The 26,009-nt window shown below is 46.0% G+C and overlaps 2 protein-coding genes across 10 annotated transcripts in view; one reads left to right on the forward strand and one right to left on the reverse strand.

The window, feature by feature from the left end:
• The window catches only part of TMEM45B (transmembrane protein 45B), a 50,794-nt gene extending 49,739 nt beyond the window's left edge, over window positions 1-1,055 (forward strand). For all 5 annotated transcript variants that reach the window (XM_027578826.1, XM_027578824.1, XM_027578823.1 and 2 more), the window contains exon 6: window positions 184-1,055. In XM_027578826.1, the coding sequence (XP_027434627.1) occupies window positions 184-292 (109 nt within the window). In that variant the 3' untranslated portion in view covers window positions 293-1,055. The remainder of the gene's footprint in view (window positions 1-183) is intronic.
• Window positions 1,056-1,203: 148 nt separating this feature from the next.
• NFRKB (nuclear factor related to kappaB binding protein) overlaps window positions 1,204-26,009 on the reverse strand; it is a 41,494-nt gene continuing 16,688 nt past the window's right edge. The window contains exons 7-27 of one of the 5 annotated variants that reach the window (XM_027578821.2): window positions 25,520-25,621; window positions 24,811-24,884; window positions 24,005-24,089; window positions 23,423-23,603; window positions 23,060-23,168; window positions 22,719-22,845; window positions 22,404-22,469; window positions 19,404-19,483; window positions 19,249-19,295; window positions 16,358-16,418; window positions 15,764-15,938; window positions 14,759-14,865; window positions 14,210-14,333; window positions 13,949-14,028; window positions 13,597-13,817; window positions 13,208-13,478; window positions 12,406-12,618; window positions 9,040-9,807; window positions 5,914-6,020; window positions 4,991-5,126; window positions 1,204-4,875 (exon numbers count right to left, since the gene is read on the reverse strand). In XM_027578821.2, coding sequence (XP_027434622.1) covers window positions 4,750-4,875; window positions 4,991-5,126; window positions 5,914-6,020; window positions 9,040-9,807; window positions 12,406-12,618; window positions 13,208-13,478; window positions 13,597-13,817; window positions 13,949-14,028; window positions 14,210-14,333; window positions 14,759-14,865; window positions 15,764-15,938; window positions 16,358-16,418; window positions 19,249-19,295; window positions 19,404-19,483; window positions 22,404-22,469; window positions 22,719-22,845; window positions 23,060-23,168; window positions 23,423-23,603; window positions 24,005-24,089; window positions 24,811-24,884; window positions 25,520-25,621 — 3,260 coding nt within the window. In that variant the 3' untranslated portion in view covers window positions 1,204-4,749. Of the gene's footprint in view, window positions 4,876-4,931; window positions 5,227-5,913; window positions 6,021-9,039; window positions 9,808-12,405; window positions 12,619-13,207; window positions 13,479-13,596; window positions 13,818-13,948; window positions 14,029-14,209; window positions 14,334-14,758; window positions 14,866-15,763; window positions 15,939-16,357; window positions 16,419-19,248; window positions 19,296-19,403; window positions 19,484-22,403; window positions 22,470-22,718; window positions 22,846-23,059; window positions 23,169-23,422; window positions 23,604-24,004; window positions 24,090-24,810; window positions 24,885-25,519; window positions 25,658-26,009 lie in introns of those variants that run through there. The other 4 variants (XM_027578820.2, XM_027578819.2, XR_003517357.2 and 1 more) reach the window with 4 other exon arrangements.

The following is a 26,009-nucleotide window of genomic DNA, read 5'->3' on the forward strand; positions in this document are numbered from 1 at the left end:
CTATCAATGAATAGTGTCCAAGAAGCAAGATATGCAGACAACCACGTTGTGGTTTCTTTATATGTTTGATAGACATATAAAGAAAATGCTTTAAGAACCAGTGCATGCCTTAACATCCTTGGTTGAGAGAATAAGGGCATTTGGGGGCTAATTTCATGCGCTCTTATTGTTGCTCTATTACAGCCATTTGACTCGGTTAAAGAGGCATGGAGGAGAAATCATTGGCATTCAGAAGCTGAAGTCAGATCACACTTACCAGACGGCCCTCTTGAGTGGCTCAGATGAGGAATGAGGGAGACCACCCGTCATCAATGTGGGGTGAACATGCCCCTTTGAGTATGAACAGCTAGAGTGTGCAAAGGGGAAACTCATCTCCATTTCAATGCTTGCGCCAGTCTGCTCTTAAGGTTCTATATATTTGCACCTTCTCACTTAACTGACTAAAGTCTCTGTTCCTATGGTGTCCTTCATAGAGAAAAATGAAGCCTTTGTGTCCCAGTATGAAGAGAAATCATTCAAAGACTCTGAAAGTTTCAGGACAGGATAGGGCCTCATGGATGAATCCAGGATATGAACCCAGCAGAAAATAACTGCTTTTGATAACTTATCCATTTTTTTCTGAAGAAAACAGGTTGTTTCTTATGAGAAATTAAGTGAGACTTCCTTTATTTTAAAGATACAATTCTAGCACATTTTTAAGTAAAACAATTTACAAGCTTTGGTACTTTAAATATTACTTGTTAAACATTTCCTAATTAACCATTAATATTAGAGAGTACTGCAATACTACTCATAAGTGATGACGTTAGGTCAAAGGTGACTTTTTTTTTTAAACCAGGAAGCTAGTTAGTGGCCCAGCTAAGAGCTGGAACGCTGATGTTCTGGGTCCTCAAAAGTACCCTCAAGGGAAGATGCTAACAGGAAGTCTGTATAATGAGGTAGAGAAAAAAATGGCAGGTTATTTGAAGACCTTGAATTTAAATACAGCCAAAAGCAAAGTGTAAGAATCCTGCAAAGGGATCTTGAAATAGTAATATAAAGTCTTGACACTGTAATCTTGGTTCTGGATGTTTTTTGTTTTTTTTTTTAAACTTCCTTCAACAAATATTTATTAAACATCTACATTGCACCGGCACTGAAATGGCTGGAAGGATTACTGAGATACCCGTCCAGCCAGGAATTCACAGTCTAACGGGAGAGAGATGCAGTTACCTACAGGGTCACTGGTGCCATAAGGGGTAAGTACAACTACCATGAATGCGAGGGAGGGGAGGAGATGGGGAGTCTGCCCTGGAGAAACACGTTCCGGGCAGAGAGAACAGGAAGCACAGAGACCATGAAATCATGAAGGAACACGGAGAGTTAGTTAAGTTCCACAAACTGACAGAAGTGGGCTAGGACAAACTGGAAAGGTCTTCCAGACCAACATACCATTCGTGTGTACAGCACCTCACACACACTGACAGGCACTGTGTCCCATGTGAGTCACACCACCACCAATAATGGAAGCACATTCAGTTCTGCAGAGAAGTTGATGAGCCAAAGGTCACAGAGCTACGAAGTCGCAAAGCCAGCCTTCAGGACTCCAAAGCCAGCTTACTTCTCAATAGAGCCCCCCCCCCCCCCCCCAGCTACTTCACACAGATACGGCAGAGATCTTCGACACTCAGCACCATGTGCTCTTCGGCAGAAATGCTGTACTTACGTGAGAACTGACCTCCCACAGTTAGCTAGCATTTCAGTGCTGAAGTCACACCTCAGGGGTTAAGAATTAGCTACTTGAAAATGGGATTTAATTATGAGAAGAGAACCTGTGGGGCCCTTTCAGGATCCAATTTCGTTTGCCTGCTAAGTAGGAACCCAAACGTCCATTCAGTTAAGTACTGGAGGACCCACTATGAGCAATTAACATAAAACACGTTCTTTCCCCGAAGAGACTGGAGGTGGGGGGTAAGGAACCTATTCACAATGTTCCTTTCGTCGTAAAGATTGCTGCGGGTGGACAGGGTGGGGTAGTGCAGCACACGGCGAGGAAATGTATTTTCTGCAGAGTGAGGGGTTGAGGTGTGAAGATCAGACAGGCAACACTGAAACTTATTGTGATGCCCCTTTCGTAGCACAGTTTGGGATACCTTCATGGAACTGATCAATCCTGGAGGAAAACCTTCTTAGATGTGGTATTAATGTACAAACCCATCACAGTGCTAGTCACCAAATCCAGTCTCAGGCACACGGTCTGAATAATTTTACCAACCTCTGAACCTTAGGTGCAGAGGCTCAAGGGCTCCCACAAGTTCTTCTGGGCATGTTCCCCCAAAACATCCGCCATAGCTCCCACATCTCTACAAGACCCTTGAGGTCTGTATCCGAGGACCATGTCTGAAGCAAATGTTGCTGACATCCCTTGAACAACTCCAGCAGCGGCTGCCCTTCCTCAGCACTCCACCGACAGGCTAGGCGGTACCAAATCGTACTCAGCAGGGAGCCAGTCCCACACTAGCATCCTGAAATATCCCTGTTCTCTGAGCGGGCAGGTAAATGTCTCCAGGCACTAAGGAGACAGACACAGCCAGGTGACTTCAGTAAATAAAAGAGTGGGGCAGGGCTGAATGTCGGAACTACTTTCATGCAATCACTTGTTAAGTAACTTTGAGAAGGGTTTGTTTTAACCAGCAATAAATACCTGAGACAGGATCCCTCAAATGTCTACCGTTTTCTCATTTAGAAACTGTCACTCGGACTCTTCATGTGAAATGTGACTCTAGGAAGCAATGACGTGCAAATATCAAAGTGCTGGAAAGGACAGATGCCCTCTCCTCTACTCAGCTAAAAGGCCATTCTTCTCCTTCATGGCAGTTCCTACCTCTCCCCCTTCCCCGTCTGACTTCTGTGCCAGCCCCCTACTACCAGCAAAAGCTCAGTCACCCCTCAGCCACTTCACCTCGGCACTCTGTAACCTGGGCTTACCCCCCCCAATTCCAACTGTCCCCACCTCTTGGCAAGACACATCACAGCCACCCTCCCCTAAGAAGGCAGCAGAAAGGATCAGAAGACTGGATTTACATCTTGCTTCTCTTTAACCCCAACTCAGACCTGCAATCTGTCACAGGGATGAGAAGTCAGAAGAGGGATAATGCGGTCTATTTTACAGAACTGCTTCAAGAATCAAATGCGATGTCTAGAAAGCCACCAGCCACTCTGACCTTCCCTGCTCCTCTGCAGCCTGTCTCATCACTCAGCAGCCACCTGGCAACCCCCTCTACACTAGGCGACAGAAATTTTCTGCCCAACTCCACTTCCTCGCCAGAAAAAAAAAATAAAAGATCATCTCTGAATTTCCACAGATTAAAGACACATTTTTAATAATCTGGACACTCTCAAGAGAAACAGGGAAGCTCTGACCCTGCAGGAAAGCTCCACCATCCAACCCCCGCTCCCGTACAAAAGAGGCCTATGTTGTTAACAACCAGGGCTTTACTCACTTATGACATTTTCCAGTATCGTTCAGAGCTCTGCCTAGAGCTTGGTAGAGGCTCAGAAGGGGGACACAGCCAGGATGAAAGGACAGGTAAATCCCAACTGACCTCTCCTGTGACCGAGCCGCCTGGTGCGCACACCCACTCTCTTCTTGCCCTCTCTACTCTGGAGCAGAAGTCAGCAAAGTTTTACCTAAACGACCTAAGGACGTAAATATTTTAGGCCTAAGGGCCATATGGACTCTATGGCAATGACTCAGGTCTGCCTTCAAATTGAAAGCAGCCATAGATAATACATAGACAAATGGCCAGGGGCTGTGTTCCAAGAAGACTTTATTTACAAAAACTGGTAGCCAGCCCCAGGGCTGTGGTTTGCAGACTCTTGCTCTGGAGCAAAGCAGAACATAATCTCTGAACCACAGTAAGTTCTGAGCTGCAAAAGCAGCATCTCTGCTGGTGCTTGCCTACTCTGTCCACTGGCTCTGGACTTTGGTGTAAACAGGCTTGACAAGGACGACAAAGTCAGCAGGTGAAGATATGGACCACAATCAAGATGCCAATACCTCATCTTTATGAGGCGGTGCCAAACTCATCCCATTTCGGGGAACCCGTACTCTCTCGTTCCCTAGGGTTCCCTGCCCACCTTACAGCCTCCCCATTACTATGCAGTGATCAAGTCAGCCACCAACTTACTAAGAATCCTGCTATTCTCTCATTCTGGTCAGAAGAATAAGTAATCAGTTTGGGGGACGGGGTTGGGGGGAGAGGGCTAAAGCCCAGGTTTCTATTGGATAAAGATGTACAACAGGTTCCTTAAAAAAATAAGTTACATAAAAATTTCTGGACACAAAAACTCCTATCTAGACCACTAGTCACAGAGAAGAGCAGAAGCTAAAAAACCCAATCCCCACAGAGAACGAGGCTTCCTGCCGGTGTGCACGCTCTGCGGCTATGAGCCTTCCCCCGGTGTCTGGCTCTCCAGAAGAGAACTGGGGCTTGTGGGGCCCAACGATGACCTCACCCAACCCTGAGAGAGGAGCTTCTCCCGGATCAGAACAGAACAGCCCTTGGAAGCCTGGAGGGGACTTTTCTCGGTGTGCTCCGCCGCGGAGTGTGGAAGAAGATTCCAGGCCACTGATGCCATCACCCCACTGCCGGCCTTCCCTAACCAGACAAGCTGAGAAGAACGATGCCCCCTCTCTGGTCCCTTCTTCTCGGCCAGGAGGGCAGACCAGGTGCGCGCGTGCACGGACACCGCTTCTCTCGCCCCGAATCACTGCTGTTCAGGTGCCTGTTTAGGAGATGGAGCTGTGGTCACAACGACAGTGGAGACTGCTTTGGAGGAACCCGAAGCTGTCCCCTGTTGAAGATGGGATGCAGGCACAGTCTGGATGCGCACCTGTGTGCAAAGAGAGAGGGTCTGGTCAGGAGGTGGCAAACGAACTCTGCAGTCTCGAACGAACAGCAAAGGGGAGACAAGCCCGATACGGCCAGCAGTTCGCCTTGGCCCTTACCTGTGTGGCCTGACCTTGTTGCTGAAGCTGCTGCAACTGCTGGGCAGTGAGGAAACTCACAGGCTTATTGCCAGCAATGAGCTTAGTACCCGCTGGCATGGTGGTGAGAATGATATTGCGGCCCAAGCCACCGAGGCTGTGGAGGGAAAGCAGGAGTGAGGCGCCATAACAGGCGGGCCGTGTGCTTAAGGAAAACAGGGAGCTCTGCAGCCCAGCGAAAGTTCCTGCATTCTGGACTGAAATGGAAACCAGCTGGTGAGACCACCTTTCTCCTAGCTTCTAGGCTTCCCATAAAGCCCCAAGGCCCTCAGTGCTCTGGATACAACGGCTCTGACACCATACCCCGATCAGCAGGAATAATGGACAGGACTCCATGGAAGTGGGCATTCCAGAAAAGAAACTCTTCCCCAAAACAGCTGCCTTGAGACCATCTGACTAATGTCATCATGCCCCTTATCCCCGTTTAGGGCAGGACCACCACACAAAGCCCGGGCTCCCAAGTAAGCCCTCCTCCTCTGAACTACCACAGCATAGGGCTCAATGTCAAAGTGATGAGGCCTCCCCTAATACCCGCACTGGACACTGCCATCTGAGCCACGGCACCAGCCCACCCCCTCCCAGCACTTCCTGTCCCCTTCCTTCCTTTTTTCTCCATAGTACATATCACCACCCCACATGGTATTTCACTCTATTATTTCTCTCCTCCCCCTACAATGTAAGCTTGAAGACAGCACGGATTTGTGTCTGTTTTCATCACTGCTCTGTGTCCCCAGCACCCAGAAACAATACTAGGTGCTCAAAACTGTGGATGAGCACAACAAAGGAGAAATATCCAAGAAGAGCCCCAGAAAAACTAGCTGCCCTTCCAGTTTGTGGCAAGGAGCCACGTGGAAGCCCTGCCCGCCCATCACTCTGGCACTTACTTGGCACCAAGGTTGCCTTTGATGATGGGGGCCGTGACCACACTTTTGCCCTTCATAGGCTGGCTAATAACAGACAGTGGAACCGTGATCCGCGTAGGCAGCTTCCCCTAAAGAGAAAAAGAAATCAGGCTTACGGGATAGGAGGGAAGGAGAACCAAGCATCACCTACAGGGCCGAGGCGCAAGCACTCAGATGCTCTCACTTCCTATACTCTGCAGGAGCCCAATATTTCTGAGGGGTGGGCCCAGGCTGCCCTCCTAAAACCGCTGACAGGCTGTAATAAGTGCTCACATACTCTACTGAGGTCTCATCTGCTCTGTTAACCATCCTCCTCCTCACTCCCGGAAGCAGCAACAACCATATATAACTGCTACCATCAGGATAAACATGAGTACTAAACTGCGAAGGAAAGCACTGTGTTCACTTAAGCGTGGTAAGAGTCTGAGCTCCATAGAGAGTAGGGTCTCAGTGATCTGTGTACCTCCCGATACTTGGCACACAACACCTATCTGAAGGAAGTGTGATGAAGGACAGAGGCACTCAGGAGTTAATAAAGTGCACAATCCTGCTTCCCTGGAACGCAGGCTCACTGGCAGGGTGCATACAGCCCAGCACGCTAGATTAGGAACAGGTCACATTTTCCAAGTGCTTTCCGTCTCTCCCAGAGATAAGAGGTTAGTTAAGGGACATTAATAATAAACTCAGCCAAGTGAAAAGTCCAACCCCAAAGCCACTAAGGCCCAAAAGGAACAAAATAGAAGCTCAACAGGCCTAGAGTCTTTGGGATTTCGGGATGGCAAAGATTAGCTCACTGCATCACCTGTGTTCAGGATGCCTGCTTTTTAACCCTTGGTTGGTAATAAAATTTATACACAGTAAAATCTTGTGTAAATCTGATTTTTAAAAAATGATTCAAGGGCGCCTGGGTGGCTCAGTTGGTTAAGCAGCTGCCTTCAGCTCAGGTCACGATCCCAGGGTCCTGGGATAGAGTCCCGCATCGGGCTCCCTGCTCAGCCGGGAGCCTACTTCTCCCTCTCCCTCTGCCTGCCTCTCTGCCTACTTGTAGCTCTATCTCTGTCAAATAAATAAATAAAATCTTAAAAAAAAAAAAATGATTCAAGAGGGGTGGTTGCTAGGATACTCAGAAAAGGCATCGACACTTCCCAAGGGCAAGCTATTTCTCAAGAAGCCAGGCACTCAGGTACAAAACTGTGTGTGTCACAGGTCCCCGTACCAACCTCCAGTTGACTCACAAGCTGTAGCCCATCAGAAAGCACTCACAGATGTCAACAGGCAACAGAATAACTTGAGATGGTGCCTCCAGGTGGATTTACTTATGGTTTTATTTTCTTAAGAATGCCTCAGTTGCTTCCAACATTTCAGACCACCAGAACACCAGCTGGAATTGTCTCTTTGTGAACTAGCCTAACTAGCTGGGTAGACTGGGAAAAGAATCCCTGCTCCATGCTCCATGCCCCTCAAAGGGTCCCAAGTTGTATTTGTCTAGACTGTGACGGAGTAGATGCCACGGGCTTACTACCTTTCTGTGTTAGGAGAAGGATTCAAGAGAAAGAAAAATGGATCAAGTACGTAATGTTTCCTTGCTTCCTTAATTTTTTTGGGATATGAGAACCTAAATAAATATTTCCTTTTAAGCCACACTGTATTTCAGGGTTTGTTGGCTGGTTGGTTTTACTAATATCCTCCTTCCTCCACCACTGTGGCTTTTATCCAAATTATTGAGGTTTTACTATGCACCTTACTTAGGGAAAGTAAAACTGCGTTTTATACTGTGCATATGCACCCCACTCTACAGAACAGTGCTCCTTATCCACAGGCTAAAAAATAACACACGTGCACCCAGAAACACACCTATGTTGATACAGGAATTTGCTTTATGGTAAGTGTAGTATTTCAAGTTAGTGGGTAAGGAATAAACTAGCTGATGATGTTGGAATAAAGTAAATATAAAATGACATCTCTCTGACGTGCCATTCACAAAACATATTTCAAATGGATTATCGATTATACTTTTTCTAAAACCCTGAAAATATTTTATGAAAATGAAGGCTAATACCTTTATAATACTGGAGTAGGAAAGCACAAGACACAAAACCCAGGAACCATAAAAGAAAATGTTGATAGATCTAATCTGATAAAATACCTGTAGAGCAAAGGTTCCATATGCAAGGTTAAAAAATGACAGACTGGAAGTATTTTCTACACATACCAAGAATTAACATCCAGAAGATATAAAGAAGCCACCACAAACAATGTGAAAAAGCCAAATACCCCAGAAGAAAACTGGCAGATTTATTCACCACTGGACAGCACATGGCAAAATGGATGCCCAACTCCTCTAAAGATCAGGGAAATGAGACAGAAAAAGAACTCTCTTCACCACTAAGATAAAGTTAAAACAAACAAATCCCAGGATACCCAGCACTGGTTAGGGTATGGCGGAGAGAGGAGGGCTGCTGAGGGGAGTATAAGGTGTGTGACCTTTGTGGTTACAAGACTGGAGCTAACAAAGCTTTCCGTACGTATCCCTGCCCTATTCTAGCATCCTCCACTCCGGAAATGCTTACACGTGTTCATGCACCACAGCACTGGTCTTTAATAGAAGAAAGGTTCAAGCACATCCCTTCTACGGATCATCATGTATCAGTAAAAAGAAGGCTGTCGATATCCACACAGGATCTACTACAATCCCCAAAACACAGTTTTAAATAAATTAGGCAAATCACACAACAGTATGTGAATTTAAGGTCTCTTACAGGGATTTCTTTTTAAACTATGTGTATATACTGTATGAAGATGCTCAGGAAAAGGACCAGAAGTATAAATGCCAAAATACCAGTAGTAATTAGCCCTCATGAAGGGAGAAGTAGAGGATGGTGAAAAAAATTTTACCCTTTACGTACTTCTGTACTGTTTTAATCATTTATAAGAATGTACACATATACTACTTCATAAATTTGTTTAGAAATTAAACAAAAAAAGCCTATTAGGAAATAAGCCTGTTTGGGTCAAATGAAGCGATACAGACCAGGTGTACTTTCTGTTCCTAAAAAGAGAAGCTCCCTAAGCAGAAGCACTATTCTTCCCTCCCCCTGGCTTACTCACAGCCTGGGACGTGGAAACCACCGTGGTGCTGACAGGGACCTGCCGCACGGCAGAGGCTCCTGTCCCGATGCTGATGGGGGTGCTTGCAGCCCCAGAAGCCACAGCCACAGTCTTGGACACAGCAGCATTCATACTGGGCAAGGACACCGCTGAAGTATGGACAGTTCCAGACCCACCGGCCACTGAGGACCCTTGCTTGGCATGGGCCGCAACTGTGATGGTCTGGCCTGCTTTGGGGGGCATCACTCCCAGGCCCTGCACAATGCGGATCGTGGCAGCCGGTTTCGCTTCAGAAGAAGCCACTGTGTTTTTCGCCTTCTGGTCTGCCACACTCACACCGAGTGCCGGCATCAAGCGGAAAGCTGAACTTGAGGCTTCTGTTGGCTTGAGGTCAGGAGTCACTTTAACCACGGTAGTACCTGTCGGAGTGGATGAAGGGGCACTGGCCGAACTGGCCTTGGCAGGGCTCTCCGTGGCATGAACCGGATTGGAAGTGACGTGTAAGGTAGCAGAAATGCCTTTGCCCGCAGTGCCGCTTCCTGTCCCAAAGAGGTCCTGGGTCAATTTGACTGTGGTGACCTGGGACTTGGCCAATGTGGCCATCATGTCCGGAGTGATTCGCAAAACTGTCTGGCCTTTGGCATCCGTGGTGATGGAAGAGGGCGGCAGACGCAAGACATCCTTACCCTGGATGCAGAAGTTAGTGGCTGTGAGCGGAATGCTGTTGCCCGTCTGGGGCTTCACACCAAGCTGCCCTGTGATGGCCACCTGGATGGGGAAGAAACAGCACTGACCAGGGGAGCCGCAGTGCTAGGCTGCTGACATTTTTCTAACTTTTTGTTTCAAAAACTGGTGAAAATTTACAAAAGTAGAAAACAGTGTATAACAAATCCATGTACCCAGCTTCAAAGTGATCACTTTGCCAATCTTGTTTTATCTGTCCTTCCCCACTTTTTGGGGGGCGGTGGACAGAGGAGTTGGAATATATTAAAGTAAACCACTTTAGGTCATTTTGCTGATCAATACTTCTGGATACACTTCTAACCTAGAAAAAGACTTTTCAAAGTAAAAAAATAATCACCTACACATTAAACCAGATGGGCTTAACAGATATATATGGAACATTCCATCCCAAAACAGCAGAATACACATTCTTTTTAAGTGCACACAGAACATTTTCCAAGACAGATCACGTTAGGCCACACCCACACACATACAAAACCCCAACTACTATTACCTAATAGCAGTATGTAAATAGTATCTAAATAATATATATTTGCATTTCCCCAATTGTTTCAAAAAATGTCTTTTATTGACGATTATGATGACCGTCAATAATGAGAGCAGAAAAATGGCACCGGGGGTCCAGAGCATGGGCTCTGGAGCCAGACTTCCTGGATTCATACACCAACTCCTATCTAAGGTCAACGTCCCATGTGTCACACATGCAACTCTTCTAGCCTCAGGGACCTTCTCTCCATCGCATTCCCCCTCTCTACTGGATAACTGCTATCAGAATGCAAACATGCTTTAATATCTTTCAACCTACAAAAGCAGCAGACCCTCATTTACTCCACATCCCCCACCCAGCCCCGGTTCTCTGCTCTCTTCAAAAGCAGAATTGCTGAAAAATTGCCTACAATCCCGGTCTCTACTTCCTCGCCTTAGATTCTCTTTTGAACCCATTCCCAAACAGCCACCAATTCACTGGTGGCCAGTCAAGTGTACTCATTACCTGTAACCGGTGAGTGATCCATTTTCAGCCTCACCATCACTCACTTTCATACCCCTGATACAGGTGCTGACTTCATAAACACACTGGTCATAGGTCTGAATTCCAGTATCTGCACCTCGGTGTTTTCTAGCTCGGTAAATGGTATCACAATCTACCTAATCACTCAAGCCCAAAGCTGTGGGACACACTCACCTCCCTTCTTTCAAAAGACCCCATACTCTGCCCACTGGAGAATCACATGAGCTCTACTGTCAACCCTATATCCAGAATCCCAGCCTCTCCACACCTCCCAAGACGATGCACACGAGCCAGCCCTCGCTCACCTGGACTGCCATGACTACGTCCCACCTGGTCTCCCTGCTTCCACTGCCCCCTGAAGCCCATCCTATGCAGCACCCAGGGAGCTCTTTAAATGTAAACCACATCAAGTCATTCTGGCCCGTGATCTTTCAATGGCTCCCCATCATATTGAAATTAAAATCGAAGTCTGACGTGATTTAACCACAGCTAACCTCTCAAGTAACCCCGCCTTCAAACACCTTCACACCTGCTCACTAAGCTTCACACTCAATGGCTTTCCTGTTGTTCCTCAAGCATATGATGTGGAAACAACGGACTCACTGCACTTTCACTTGCTATACCTATGCCTAGAATGCTTTGTCGCCAGATAATCAAAACATGGCACACTCTCTAACCTCATTTCATCCCTCTTCCAAATGCCATCCCCTCAGGCCTGCCCAGACCGCCTTGGCTAAAACGGCACGCTACCACTGTCTACCCTCCCCACTTATTGCTCTCCTTAGCTCTTATTACACCTGTCCCTGAAGCAGTTTTCCGTCCCCCAGCTCTATGAGAAGATGAGCTCCACAAAGGCAGGGATACGGCCTGTGGAATACACCATTACATCCCCAATACTCTGGACAGTGCCTGGCACAAAAAAAGCACTCGATAAATATTTGTTCAATGAAAACAATGACATTATTTTGCCATTAGATAATTCTATTTCTTCATGTACAAAATAAAGATAACAAAAGCATCTACCCCATGGTACCATGGGGATTAAATCACATAGTATCTATGAAAGCGTGGTGCAGGTACATGAAAAGCACATCACTGCTACTGTGCCTAACAATTTTGTTTTTTTGTGATTTTTTTCCTTAAGATTTTATTTTTAAATAATCTCTGCGCCCAGCATGGGACCCGAACTCACAACCATGAGACCAAGAATCACATGCTCCACTGACTGAGCCAGTCAGGCGCCCCACTGCTTACGAATTCTTCAAAATTTGATTATCATCCTTGCATATTCACAATGAGGAAAGTACAAATGTATCCTATGCTACCAGAGTTAAGCAAAAATACCAGCAAAGTATACAATGTTATACTGCAAGATTTTCATTAAATAAATTCATGGAACGTCTACTCCAAATCCAGAAACTACTAAATGCTCAATTATATGGAAAAGAAACAGAAAAAATCTTCAGCATCTATGAAGCCTGCACCACCATTGGTGGGAACTCACCTTTGAAATACCTGTGAACTAAGGATCAAAGATTACAAATCATTAAGATCTCCAACTATCCTTTGCTGTAGGACAAAGGCATTGAATCCACCCGGAGATTTCCACTGACCTGCTTGATGATGTTCTGTCCTGTGACATTCTGAATGACAGCAGCCGTGGAAGCACTCGGAGCAGAGCTCCCGGGAGAACTCGTGGCTGGCTTGCTTGCGGGGCTGGCTGTGGCAGGGAGACTTGTCATCGTGAGCCCCGTCTGCCCGGGGCCAGGACGCTGCACAGTGGCCGCCGTGCTCTGGGCTTTGACTGGAACGGTGGCCATTACTGTCTAGTTCAAGTGTGAGGCCGAGAGCTTGATTAGACACGGAGATGCAGCCCAGCACACCAAGCCGTCTCCAGTACGCCACCACCCAAAAGTGTCCCTCTAAGAGTACCTGTACTCTACCAGTGTTTAAGGCTCGCTACACCACTAAGTGGACACTGTAAAGTTCCTGTCTCTGCGTGTAGCATCTTAATTTTCAGAAAGCTTTCACACTGAACCTCCCATTTTATTCCTACACAATGAGAACAAATATTATGCCCCTTTTATGGTAAAGGAAACTGAGGCAGGAAGTAAGACTGTTCTTTAAAATTACCCAACTAGTTAGCAGCATGGCTAAGATGAGAAGCACAATGGAAGGAGCCTGAAATTTAGAATCACATCCCATCTCCACGAGGGTCCTGGTATTACAATCCTGAGTAAATCACTAAACTTCTTGGAAGTTCTGAGACCCAACGTGTAAAATACAACTTATTAGTCATGCTTACTCAGTTGTGAACATTAAATGAGCTGCTGTGTCAGGCTCCTCAGCCCCTCCCCTCCTGCCCAGTGGACTCATCAGACTACCTCGGGGTCCAGGCTCGCTGTCCCCGTTTACCTGGGGCATGACTTTGGTCTGTGGAGCAGTGGCTGGAGCGCGAATCTGTGGTCCCGCCGGCATCTGGGGTAGTGTCTGCGTCGGCCCCGCCGACTGCTGAGTCACAGTAGGAAGGCCAGGCTGGGCCACGACCCGCACCTGGGGTAGTCCGGCTGAGCCAGAGTGGCTCACGACGCGGGCGGTGGCCTGAGAACTTGGTGGAGTCTGGCTGGAAGCCGGGGAAAGCATCGTTCCTAGCTGTGGCATGGTTGGTGAAGACACCAGAAGAACACTACAAGGAAACGGGAAAATGCAGGGGATGGGAACACGACAAGAACCAAACAATTTAAGCCACACATCCAAAAGGCCTTCAGAGGGAGAAAGTTGGAGAAAAAACCGGAGGAGCTCACCCTGAGCTAGATTTAGCTGGTTCTGAGACAGTAGCAGGGCCACTTTTGTTCACTGATGACACAGGTGGAGGGGAGATCGGGGTGGCAGGCAAAGCCGGAGTGGTGGGGGTCACAGGTGTAACCGGGGTGGGTGGCATGCTGGAGTCACTGAGGCTCATCTGGCTCTGCTCGGAGGGGCCACTGCTGAGGACCTTCAGTGAACTCTCCTTGCTACCGGATTTCTACGAGCAGAAGAGAAATCGGGTGCAGTTACCAAAAGTCACCAAGGGGTGGCATGGCCCTGCGATTCCCGAAGGCCTCGCTGCCACCACCTGCGACACCACTAAGGCAGCCGCTCTCAGAGGTCACTTACCACCTTCGATGGGGGCTTGGGTTTTTGCTGAAGGGCTTTCCTGGCTTTAGCTGCAGCTGCCTGTGCCTGGTGAATCCGCTCTGTAAACAAGAGTGGTAAGTCTCAGCTAGTTTAACCTCAGGACGGTAAGGAGGGCGGCTTCATTAAGAGCCGAGCCCCGGCTGGTGGTCCTGCCTGAACGTCACCGAAAAGCCTGAAAAGCATAACGGCACTGGGGCAGGAAGTCAGAAGCTCCCCTAGTCCACTCGGGGCCTCACGCACCGAACTCCTCCTCACTCCGGTCTCGATGCAGGTAGATCCACAGCTTTCGCCCAATGTCGTATTTCACACATGGGTCTTTCTCATAATGCAGCCGATCCAGTGCTCCGCTCACTACTGTGTTCACCTAAGAACCAGAGCCAAGGGGAAAAGGGATGCGTCAGACTCGGACGCCAGAGCAAAATCACTGGGTGTAAGTCACAGCCGATCAACAGATCCTATCTCGGCCGGGTGGCAGTACTGCCAATGGCTCACTGCATCACTTGGCAAAACAAGAAGCACTCTAAGATTCCTGAGAGACTGAGCTGTGCCCTGAAGGAGCCGGGGAACTAAGAAGCCATAGAAGCTGAAGGAAACTGCAGGCAGAGTGAAATCTGTGCTCCACTGACTACAGGGTCTTAGGTCATCACTGTTCCCATTTCTTAGGATCTCCTCCTTTCCTCTTCCTCATTCAGTTAAAAAAAAAAAAAAATTACAACATTTTATGTTTCCCTCTAAGTTTTCTCAAATCCATTCTAGAACAAAACAAACACGATCTCTTTTCCATCCTACCTGGGTGCTGGTGACATCTGGGGCGAGAAACTGGGAGTCCTTGAGTAGTTCACAGATCTCTGCCCGGGTACCTTCCCCGTTAGGCAGCCGGGCCGCAGCATCTCGAACTGATGGCATCAGAAAACGGAAAGTCCAAGAGTCAAGCACGGCTGCCACTGAGGAGCACCATCCTTCTCACCTGCTCTCATGGGGAGCAGCTCGCTGAGGAGTGTCTCTCTGCTGTAGCCAGACTCGGCATTACCATCTATTATGATAGTAATAAGGGGGCAGTGGCCTATTCTCTTCACACTCTCAGCCAAGACTGAGGTCTGTTAACTCGGGTGGGAAAAAAATTTCCACATCTGACTGAAATTTAGCATTTTCCTTCAATTATGAGCAAAGGTATTGGCAGTGACGTGATCAGAAATCAGATATTTTCATATCACATCACAGCTGCTGTAGACAAGATCACATCACAGTATCATTCCCACTCATCACTATATGGAAATTACAGGAGATGTAAGACCCGCTGCTGGGGATTGTCATTTAATATCATAATAAAAACATATATATTTCTGCATCATAAATTTAACATTGTGATAAATATTTTAATAGGGCCGGTTTCTTTAGTAACTCTATGCATTTCATTTTATGCATTTGAAGACCAAATCCTGAGATGGAGTCTGCAGGATTCACCAGCCTACCAAAGACCTTCATGGCACAAAAAAAGGTTAAAAACCTCATCTTTAAAATAATCAGCCTAGAGAAGGCAAATTCCCACACTCAAGCTAACTATTTAGCTGGCCTGTGAAAAATTCCTACATGAAAATAAATGTGAGCCCAGACTTCAGGGAAGAAACACCGATTCCTGGCATCAATCTCTGGGGATCGAATTCCCCCTTCATGTCCCAAACTCCAAGGCCTCCTAAAACTGCATCTGACCATCAAAGCCCTTCTGGGGGGGTTGGTTGGAGACAGCTGATTAGAGAAAGAAGGGATTCCTGACAAGAGACAAATGACACATACCAAGAGACAGGATGGTGACATAGGCAGGCCGGTCAGAGCGCAGCAGGGAGTGCTCCCGAGCCTTGTTGAGTGAGGTCTCCTTGTCAAAAACACCCTTCACAGGCCCCACTACAGACTCGAAGCCATGCATGCGAAAGGTGAACGCCTTATGGGGTTGGCTGTATCTGTAACGCTCCTACCAAGAGAAAAGCGACAAGGCTCCTAAGTCACAATTAGTGGGGTTCTGTCTAATGCTCTCATACATTAAGGGGTCGACCTGGAGAGACTAAAAAAAGGAAACAGGGTATTGCACTAGGAATATTGAGCCAAACACAGTGGGAAAAAGATGATCTCCAAAGAGATCACTCGCAAAGGGACAGAGAGATAAATATAGATGTATTCTGCTGTCTGGAAGAAAACCCCATCAAAACATTTCTCATTCCCTTTCCTCACACCAATTCCACCCCCAGCAAACAATCTCAACCAACAGAATATCTAAGGTTAAGGGTGTGAGTTTCCTCTAAGAATATGGACTCAAGGAGAGTCAGGCTCAGAGCTGCCTCCACATGGTCCCATAAATGAAGAGATTTTCACTGGGTGCTAGCGACCCCTTACCTGCTCCTGAAAAACTCTTTTCTCCTCCCCCGTGCTGGGCCGCACCACATAGTCAGTTCTTCTGGAACATAAAGAATTTTGTATCCATCACCCCTTCTCCAGTACCCAGAACCAGTCCTTTGCACCATGAAAAAAATGTCCCTTCATTAGTACTCTTCCTGCAAAGGTCAAAAGTCCACTTTCCAGATCCTACCAAGTACTCCCGTATTTCCAAAAATTACTCGAGTCTTAGAAATCCAACAAAGTTACTACATAGATGAGAAAGAGACTGTTTTTTCTTACCTGTTTTCGGTACTGTTGCTAAGTAAACCCCATCTAATGGCAACCAAAAAATTCAGCCTTAAAGGAACAAAGGACTTCAAATTTGTAACGTGACAAAGATGGTTTTTCTGTTCCCAAGAGAAACTGAGTTCTACACCCCCATTACGTAAGACAACGGTTCTGCCATATTCAGGCTGGCCCTCTGTGCTAGTGCTCAGGAACCTAAAGAACCACACATCAAAAGCAATAAAATACTTAGAAATAAATTTAACCAAAGAGGTGAAACATCTGTACACTGAAAACTATAAGAATCTGATTAAAGACACTGAAGAAAAAAAAAAAGTACAAATCAGTGAAAAGATTGCCTACGTTCATGGATTGGAAAAATACTGTTAAAATGTCCATATTACTGGGGCACCTGGGTGGCACAGTCAGTTAAGCATCCGACTCTTGGTTTTGGCTCAGATCATGATCTCAGGATCGTGAGACAGAGCTCTGCGTTGGGCTCTGCACTCTGCAGGGAATCTGCTTGGGACTTTCTCTCCCTCTCCCCATCCCCACTACCTCTTCTCTAAGTCAATCTTAAAAAAAAAAAAAGTCCAATTACCTCATATCACCTATAGATTCAATGTAATCTCTATCAAAAGCCCAAAACCATTTTTCACAGAAACAGAAAAAATAATCCTAAAATTCATACGGAACCACAAACAACCCCAAATAGCCACCGCAATCCTGGGAAGCATCACACTTGCTGATTTCAAACTTTATTACAAAGTTGTAATAGTCAAAATAGTACAGCACTGGCATAAAAACAGACACATAAGCCAATGGAAAAGAATCAAAAGACCAGAAATAAACCATTGTATATATGGTCAAACCACTTGCTCCGTATCTGACAATGGAGCCAAGAATAATCAATAAAGGAAGGATAATCTCTTCAATAAATGGTGTTGGGAAAACTGGATATCCAGATGGGAAAGAATGAATTTGGACCCCTATCCTACACCACTCACAAAAATCAACTCGAAATGTATTAAAGACTTAAACATAACACCTAAAACTGTAAAACTCCTAGAAGAAAACATATCAAAGAGGCTCCTAGACACTGGTTTAAGCAACAATTTTTTAGACATGACACAAAAACACAAGCACAAAAGTAAAAATAAACAAGCGAGACTATTTCAAACAAAATCTTCTGTACAGCAAAGGAAAAAACAAAATGAAAAAGCAACCTACCAAATGGGAGGAAATATTTGCAAAGCATGTATCAAAACCACAATGAGATATCACCTCACACATGGTAGAATAGCTATTACCAAAAAGGTAAGAAATAACAAGCATTAGGAAAGATGCAGAGAAAAGAGAACCATTGTGCACTGCTGGTAGGAATGTAAATTGCTTCAGCCACTACAGAAAGCATATGGACATTCTTCAAAAAATTAGATTAAAAAAAATTAGAACTATCATATGATTCAGCAATCCTACTTCTGGGTGTACTTCCGAAGGAAATGAAATCACTATCTCGAAAAGACAGGTGCACCTTACGTTCATCACAGCATTATTTACAATAGCTACAACACACAAACAACCTAACTGCCCGTCAATGGATCAACGGGCAAAGAAAATGTAGTATATAATAATCCATAAGGCAGAATATTATACAGCCATAAAAAAGAAGGAAATCCTGCTATTTGCAACAATATGGATGGCCCTTCAGGGAATTATGCTAAGTGAAATAAGTCAGATAAAGAAGATAAATACTGTATGATCTCACATATGTGGAATCTAAAAAAAGCCAAGCTCACAGAAACAGAGAATGGTAGTTATCAAGGGGTGGTGGACGGGGGAAATGGGAAGAGGTTGGTCAAGGGTACAAACTTCCAGTTAGAAGACAAATCAGTTCTGGGGATCTAATGTACAGCATAATGACTAGCTGTCAATATTGTTTTGTACACTTAAAAGTTGCTATTAGAGACCTTAAATGTTCTCACCACAAAAAAAGAACTGATAATTATGTGACATAATGGATATAACTAATATGGTAATTGTTTCATAATATATACATGTACCAGTTCAACACGCTGTACACACCACAATATTGTCAACTGGATCTCAACAAGGCCGGGGGGGGGGGGGGGGACACAAAGGACCACATCAGACTGGAAACAATCACACGAAATGATGTGATATAAAGAGCTCAGGATTGGAGGTCAAGAGGCCTAAATTCTAGCTCAGGTCCTGTCACTAACCTTCAGCAAGTCACTTAACCTCATGCCTCAATTTCTTCATAGGTAGAATGAGAAAGATTAGATGAATCCTTCTCAAATGGGAACTGAAGGAGAATTCAGGGAAAGGAGTATGCCCTCCTACAACGTGGGTCACAACCCCCTCAGAAACTCTACAATGCAATCCTCTCCCCAATCCAGAATCCTTTGCTCAGAAAGCCACTCTTACTGATGGGAGTGTGTTACCCTTCTCAGGTATGTTAAGGCAGGTTAGAATCAGTGGACACCTAGGAACTCTAAAGTTCACTACGACTCTAACATACTAAGAAACATCAGCAAAACCATGGCAGTACCTTGAACTATAATCTTATGGACTACCCCCCACCATTCGAGTATTATACTCACACCCGAGGAACAGGTGTTGTGGCATCTGAGCTGTCTTCATTTTCTTGCTGGAGAAAAGGAAAACATTAACAGGTAAATGGACTAAAGAATTTTGGCTAATTTAAGGACTCTGGAAATCCAATAAGAAAAATCTGGTTATTTCTTAAAAACTGTACCTTACAGAAAGCCTGGTCTTTGGTTTCTAGCCACAGCTGGAAGAGTGCAGCTAATTCCTTTTCATTATCTTGGGACTGGCCTATCAGGAAAACAAAAAGGTAAATAATAACAAGAGTAATAACAATGCTAAAACAATCCACGGTATTACTCAGAATCCCACTGTCTCCTTACTTGCTCTTCCTATGCCAGAGAGAGAACCCATCAGGACCTACAGTGCAATGGTCCTGTGCACATACTATCCCCTCAGCCTGTATTGCCTTCCATTCACTGTCTGCCTGGACCAACACTTCTGGATGTTTCCTGAGTAAATCACTCCTTCCCTAGGTATTTGCTGAGCAGCCACCATGTGCCAAGCACTACATGCGAGGCAGGGTTATTCAGTGAACTCAGCCTCTGTTCTCATGGAGTTTATAGTCAAGTGAGAAAAGAACAAACGTTAATAAAATCTCAAAGTGGTCAGCATCACAAAGGATATCATGAAAGCTCACCCTAGGGAAGTTTTCCTGTCTTTCGGGGGTCAGAAAAGGCTTCTCATTGTGGGGCAACAAAGGCATTCTACCAATTGGCAAAGCAAGAAGGCCCTCAGTAAGGAGAAAAGCTTGACCCCCTTGACCTGCCTAGAGAGATGAGCACCTCCCTCCTGCCCTCCTCCCCTCTTACTTTGTTCGGGCTCCTACGGAAGCACCCATCACACGATGGTCCCTATGTCTCCTGCCCAGACTAGAAGCCACAGAGACCACCAGCACTCAGGTCTGCCTGTGGGAAGAATACAAGCCTCCCAGGGCCTACTGTTCTCAAAGCAACTAAGATGATGCTTCCGAGGACTCTTACATGTTCTCCCTAGTCAGGCATAGTCCCACCATCGCCGGAAAGTGCTGAACTTTCTTATCCTGGGAAGAGTCCTCTACTCCTCTGCCTTCTAGAATTGCTCCTTCACAGTCCACTTCCCTATAGCCTGATCAATCCTCTTCTCACATCACTCCCTCCACATCCTGCCACCTGTCTTAGCTGGTCCACAAGCTTAAAATTCTTATTATCTGGTCCGATAAGGTCTGCCACCCCGGGCATAAGTCCCCCTCCAGGCTGACTTCGAGCCACCAGTCTGACAGAGTCAGAAAGAGCGACACGGTCAGCCATCGCGGGTTGCCTTCAGCTCCCCACGCTCCTTGATGCCCATCACCCTAGTAAGGACTCACTCTTACAAGAAATTCACCAGTTCTTCCATGTTCTCAAATCCATGGGCTTTATCTTCCTGAACCCTTTTAGGATGATCAAGGCTAATGACCACTCCGCACTTCCTGTGTCCTTCCCCGGCTTCCAAGATCCAACTATTTCATGGATTCCTCCCACATCACTTCTGCACATGCTCTCCCGCTCAGCCTGCTCAGTCTCAGAGATTCTCAAGGCTTAGTCTTAAGGCCCTCAGTTCTCCTCACTTCACGCTTCCTCCCTGTGCCTTGATCGCTGCAGATATGCCAACAACTCCCTGACTTGACTCTCCCATCTGGGTTCTAAACCCACACACCCTACTGCCTACTCAACATCAACACGTTTAAATACCTCGAAGGCAGCTCACACTCAGCACATCCAAAACTAAACTCAGGATCTCCGCCCTCACCCCAGGCAAGATGTCCTCCACAGCTGCCTACCACAGCGAACAGCATCTTCACCGTGAGGCACAAATCTAGCAGAAGTGATGCTTGACAGCACTCTCCTGTCACTCCCCACAGCCAGCCATAACCAAGTCCTATGGCTTTTACCACCTACAACTTTCTCAACTTTGTCCATTCTCTCTCCTCGGGTCCAGATTATCGTCATCTCTACGTAGGCCTGTGTGATCTTTTTGAATCGAATCTTCCCTGGCATCGCTGATCCATACTGCTTCCTCCACATAGAATGCTCTTCCCCTCAATCTGCCTCGCTCCCTCCTATCATCAACATCTCTGCTGAAATGTTCCTTCCTCAGGAAGGTCCTCCCAACTCTGCAGAATACACCAACACCTCGTCATAAACTTCCATCCTTTCTGGTACTTTCCCCTCACAGAATGTGTATGTTTGTTATTTCATGTGAATGGATATTTGTTCATTATATACTCCAGCACCTAACACAATGCCTGACACCTAAAAGCCAAATAAACGTCGTAAGGAATAAATGAATCTACTGCATTCACAACCTCCTCTCCATCTCTCTTCCCAGACCACTCGAGAGCTTAAAGAGAAAGGCTAGTGAATTTCAGTAGGAATCAACATGGAATTTTCCTCTTAACACCATCGCTGGTAACCAAATTACTTCAGGTACATACTAAAACGTCCTCAGTGGGCCTTCGTAAATAAAAAAAAAAAAAAAAGAGAGAGAGAATCCTGCTCTTTGGAAACAGTGTGTTCAGGGCTGTCTGACATCCTGTTGCATGTTATCCTCAATAGCAAAGCCGACTGTTAGGAAAGAAAAACAATCACACTACGACAGGTTAATCTGAAAGCACAGGCACGGCGAACACGATGATGAGTCCTGCTGCAAAGCGCCCCCCGCTGACCCATCGTCCCGGAAGGGCCGCCCCGCCCCAGCTTGCGGGGGGGTCAAATTCGGGGGGGGGGGTGTGAAACTCAGACCGAGACACCACAGGGGCCACAAAGGATCTTTTTAACTGAGCAAAGTAAGGGCGCCTGGGTGGCTCAGTTGGTTAAGCGACTGCCTTTGGCTCAGGTCATGATCCTGGAGTCCTGGGATCGAGTCCCGCATCGGGCTCCCTGCTCAGCGGGGAGTCTGCTTCTCCCTCTGACCCTCTTCCCTCTCGTGCTCTCTATCTCTCATTCTCTCTCTCAAATAAATAAAATCTTTAAAAAAAAAAAAAAAGAATTTTAACTGAGCAAAGTAAGACTTAATATTGCCGTTCTCAACATCCTACTGGACTGTAGGGACTAGAAGGCAAGAGCAGCTGAGCAGGGGATGCGAGACGGTGAAAACCCACCTCTACGAGTGGGCAGTATGAATTACTCACCAAGCAATTTCCACTGCTGGGTTTTCTCTTTGAATTCAACGAATGCAGAGAAACTGGAAGGTATGGCTGCAAGAAATGGGATCACGTGAACAAGGTGCAGAGGTCGGAGAGCGCACAGAACTCCGAATAATTGCAATCCTTGAGCTTTGAGAGAACTATTGAATGTTTCATAGTGGATCAAGACAGCGGAGACCCCCCAAGGCACAGCATTAGGTGAAACCACAGGGATTTAACCAGGAATGCTGTAGTTTACCAGGAAAATTAATTAAACAAGGGGGGGGGGAATACTTGACCCTAAGGAAAAAAGTACCTTACCACGACTTTCCCCAGCAAGATATTGCAGGGCTGGTAACACCAACTCTGCCCAGTTGGGGGCGGCAGAGAACCAGCTATTGAGGGAGCTGGCTGGAGAGGACTGCCAATCCAAAACCCGTTCCTCCAGCTAAGGGAAAACAAAGACAGAAGCCAGTTAGAGTTCTATTCCACACCAGTAATCCCACAGATGCGCCAGAGCAAGCTAAGGTACATCTGCAAGTCACAAAGCAAGTTAGCTGCAGAGCTCTGAGAGGAACCCAGAATTCTTCTCCAGCTGTAGACTGTTAGTTTTCTACAATTTGAAAACTCTGATGTACATCTGACTTTTCTAAAACTCTTACCATAGGAAGGCTAGCCTGCCCCTCTAGCAGCAAGATCTCTAATAAAAGAGAGAAGAAACTGGAGGATATTTCATTGATTCCAAGGCAAGGCTTGAGGTCTTCAAGAGGCCTAATGAAGGAAAAAATATGTAAGAACAATCCAAGAGACCAAGAACACATCCCCAGATGGTTTAGGCCCTCCAAACCCTCTAACACTCATACAAAAGTTCAGTAAAGGACCACACCATACAAGTTCCCTAGCAGGTCCCCTGCGACTCTGGTCTTGCAGGTTCAACATGCACGGGCTCATTCCATGCACCAGTGCTGGGTACACCCCAGGTTAACCTTTCACCCTCGAGCAGGAATCTCTTGTTGCTCACTTACTCCTCCTTGATAGCAGGTATAGCCAGTGGAGAAGGGGCCTGGGAGAGAGGTGGGATCCCGTCAGCGGTGCTTAAGGGTTCAGCCAAATCCTCTGCCTCTGACTTGATCAGTTTTATTTTCTTCTTCTTCTTCTCCTCTTTTTCCTTCACCTTTTTTTTAAGGACAGCCAAGTCATATAGGGCTAGGAAGAAAAGGCAACACAAATCACAGAACTGCATTTTCTACATCAGGAAGTGAGGGTCTTATCTGAATGTTATTTTCCAAACACCCACCAGAAGAAAGAAAAGTCTTAAGTAAAAAAAAATTGAGTTACTTTTTGTTTCCTATTTTTTCTTTTTTCTTTTTTTACCAAATCCAGTGAGAGATTTTACAAGTTAATTTTAACACCTATTAAAGAGCCAAAGATCTGTTGTATTGATTTTATATTCATTTTCCACCTACAAATCCGTAAGAGGCAATAACTAAACAAAGGTTATCAGCAAGAAGAAAGCTGTGGTCTCATTTATTTTTGCCATACGTAGCTGGCTCACGTAACGTAACGGAACAGTCAGATAAGGTCAGCCTCCAGAGGACATCACTTACCTGCTAGAGAGCCCTTCCTGCCGGCATTTACTCGAGTCATGATGTCACTGAGAGTCAGGTCCCCTGTCAAAAGGTCCGGATGATCCTGGATGTGATATTCAGAGATTTGTTATCGAGGTCCCAAAAAGAAGCTAAAACTGCTGATGATTTTGCCAATTTACCTAGATTCAATCAGATGTTCGGCGCACTTGAGGAAATCACGTCTCCCCTTCATAATGGGGCACAGAACCCACTTCCAACCTTTCTACTATATGGCATTTAGTTTATAAAGCTCTTCTGCATTCCTTATCTTAGTGCTCTTCAAATAATCTTGTTAAGTATCACTATATTTTATAGTCCAAAAATGGGGTTGAGAAAAAGGTAAGGGAACTGCTGATTTCCAGTGTGGATGCTTCCCACCTCACTACCTGCCTTTTCTTCCTCCCCTCCGCTCTCTGGCTTGGCTGCACTGGCACTACCTTGACTTGGTAGAGTAACAGTGAGAGTAAAAAGTGGGAAGAGCACAGGATTTGACTCCTGACTTCCTAGCTGCAGGGCCAAGGACAAGCTCCTTAACCTCTCCAAACACAGGTAAAATGGATATAATGACCCATGTACCAGTCTTGCTGTAAAGATGAAATCAGACACTACATCAAACATTTGTCTTCCTCTCATATCTCTGGTGTTAACGAGCCACTACGGTGGCTCCTGTCCCCCCAACAACAGAAAAGGAACCATAAATGATATGGTGACTACCTTCATCTCCCAAAAGCCAATGCAAAGATATTAGACTGAAAACCACTAATGACCACCCCACCCAATCTTACTGGCTGATGTTTCCGCTTCTCATGGTGCTTCTTTAACATTATCTTCAGGTCACTGTCCCCCAGTTCTATTTTATCTGAGAGAAAATGAAACAAACCACATGGACTAGGTCATTCACTAACATGACGCTCAAATCCAAGTCTTTCTGGTCACTGTGATACTCAAAAGTAACATGTTTCTCTGAATGTCCCTTCTGAATCCCATGTACTACAAGCACACACAATCTTGAAATAGTCACAGGATCAACTCTTCAGCTTTTCTCTACATTGATCAATAACAATGACCTCAGTTAGTTAGCTGTTCCTGAAACACCTCAAAAATTTTTAACTGTCTTCTTTGATTCCTATCCCAATTAAAAGTTCTTCTCTAATTTCAGACATGCTAAGAAATTGCTATGGCTCTGATTACCTCTCTTGTTCTACTATTGAACTGTCCCTAAATACTGCTATTTTAACAATCTACTTTCTTTAAGCCCAAAATACCAGCTGATCAGCTCCTAAGGAAAAGCCTCAAAACAAAGGAAGGAAGAAAGGCAGGCCTACCTACTGGTAAAAAAAGTGGAATCGTACAGAAACTTCTCCCAATCTCCCACTTATGAGGAACACTGCTTCGATTCCCTGGCAGGTAAGAATCCAGCGCCCACCCTGTAAGGGAGTTCTCAGATCTACGTCCTGATCTCCCAAAACATCCACAGCATCACTCAGTTCTCACCTGCAGTTTTCATATCCGTGGTTGAAAGCGTGGGCACCACCCTCAGGGGCACCGCAGGGCTAGGAGAACGCGCTGGAGAGCTCGGAAGCCATGAGCTGAGATCTTCAAAAGAAAATTTTTCTTGTAAATCCAACGTGGCTGTGGACTCCAATAGGGGAGATTGGGTAAGTGGCCATTTGGATTCAACAAGGCTAAGCCAACAACATGGAGGCCAGGGTTCCACCATTCCTTTCTGACCCTTCTCCAGACGAACTGGAGCACACTTAGGTCATTTAAACGGCTCTTCCAGGAAGAGAGACTTCAACAGAGTGATGGGGTCGCACTGCAGCAGGCCAACAGTCACTACTACTCTCCTGTAGGGGGAAAAGCAGCTCTCTCAAGTGGCACAATAGGACCAGACAGGCCTACTGCGGAGAGCCCTGCCATGCAGGGATTCAGCTCACCTAAACTCTAATGCCACGTGAGCACCAGGGGAACAAAGGTATGCAGT

Source organism: Zalophus californianus, chromosome 11, assembly GCF_009762305.2.
Source record: "Zalophus californianus isolate mZalCal1 chromosome 11, mZalCal1.pri.v2, whole genome shotgun sequence".
NCBI lineage: Eukaryota > Metazoa > Chordata > Mammalia > Carnivora > Otariidae > Zalophus > Zalophus californianus.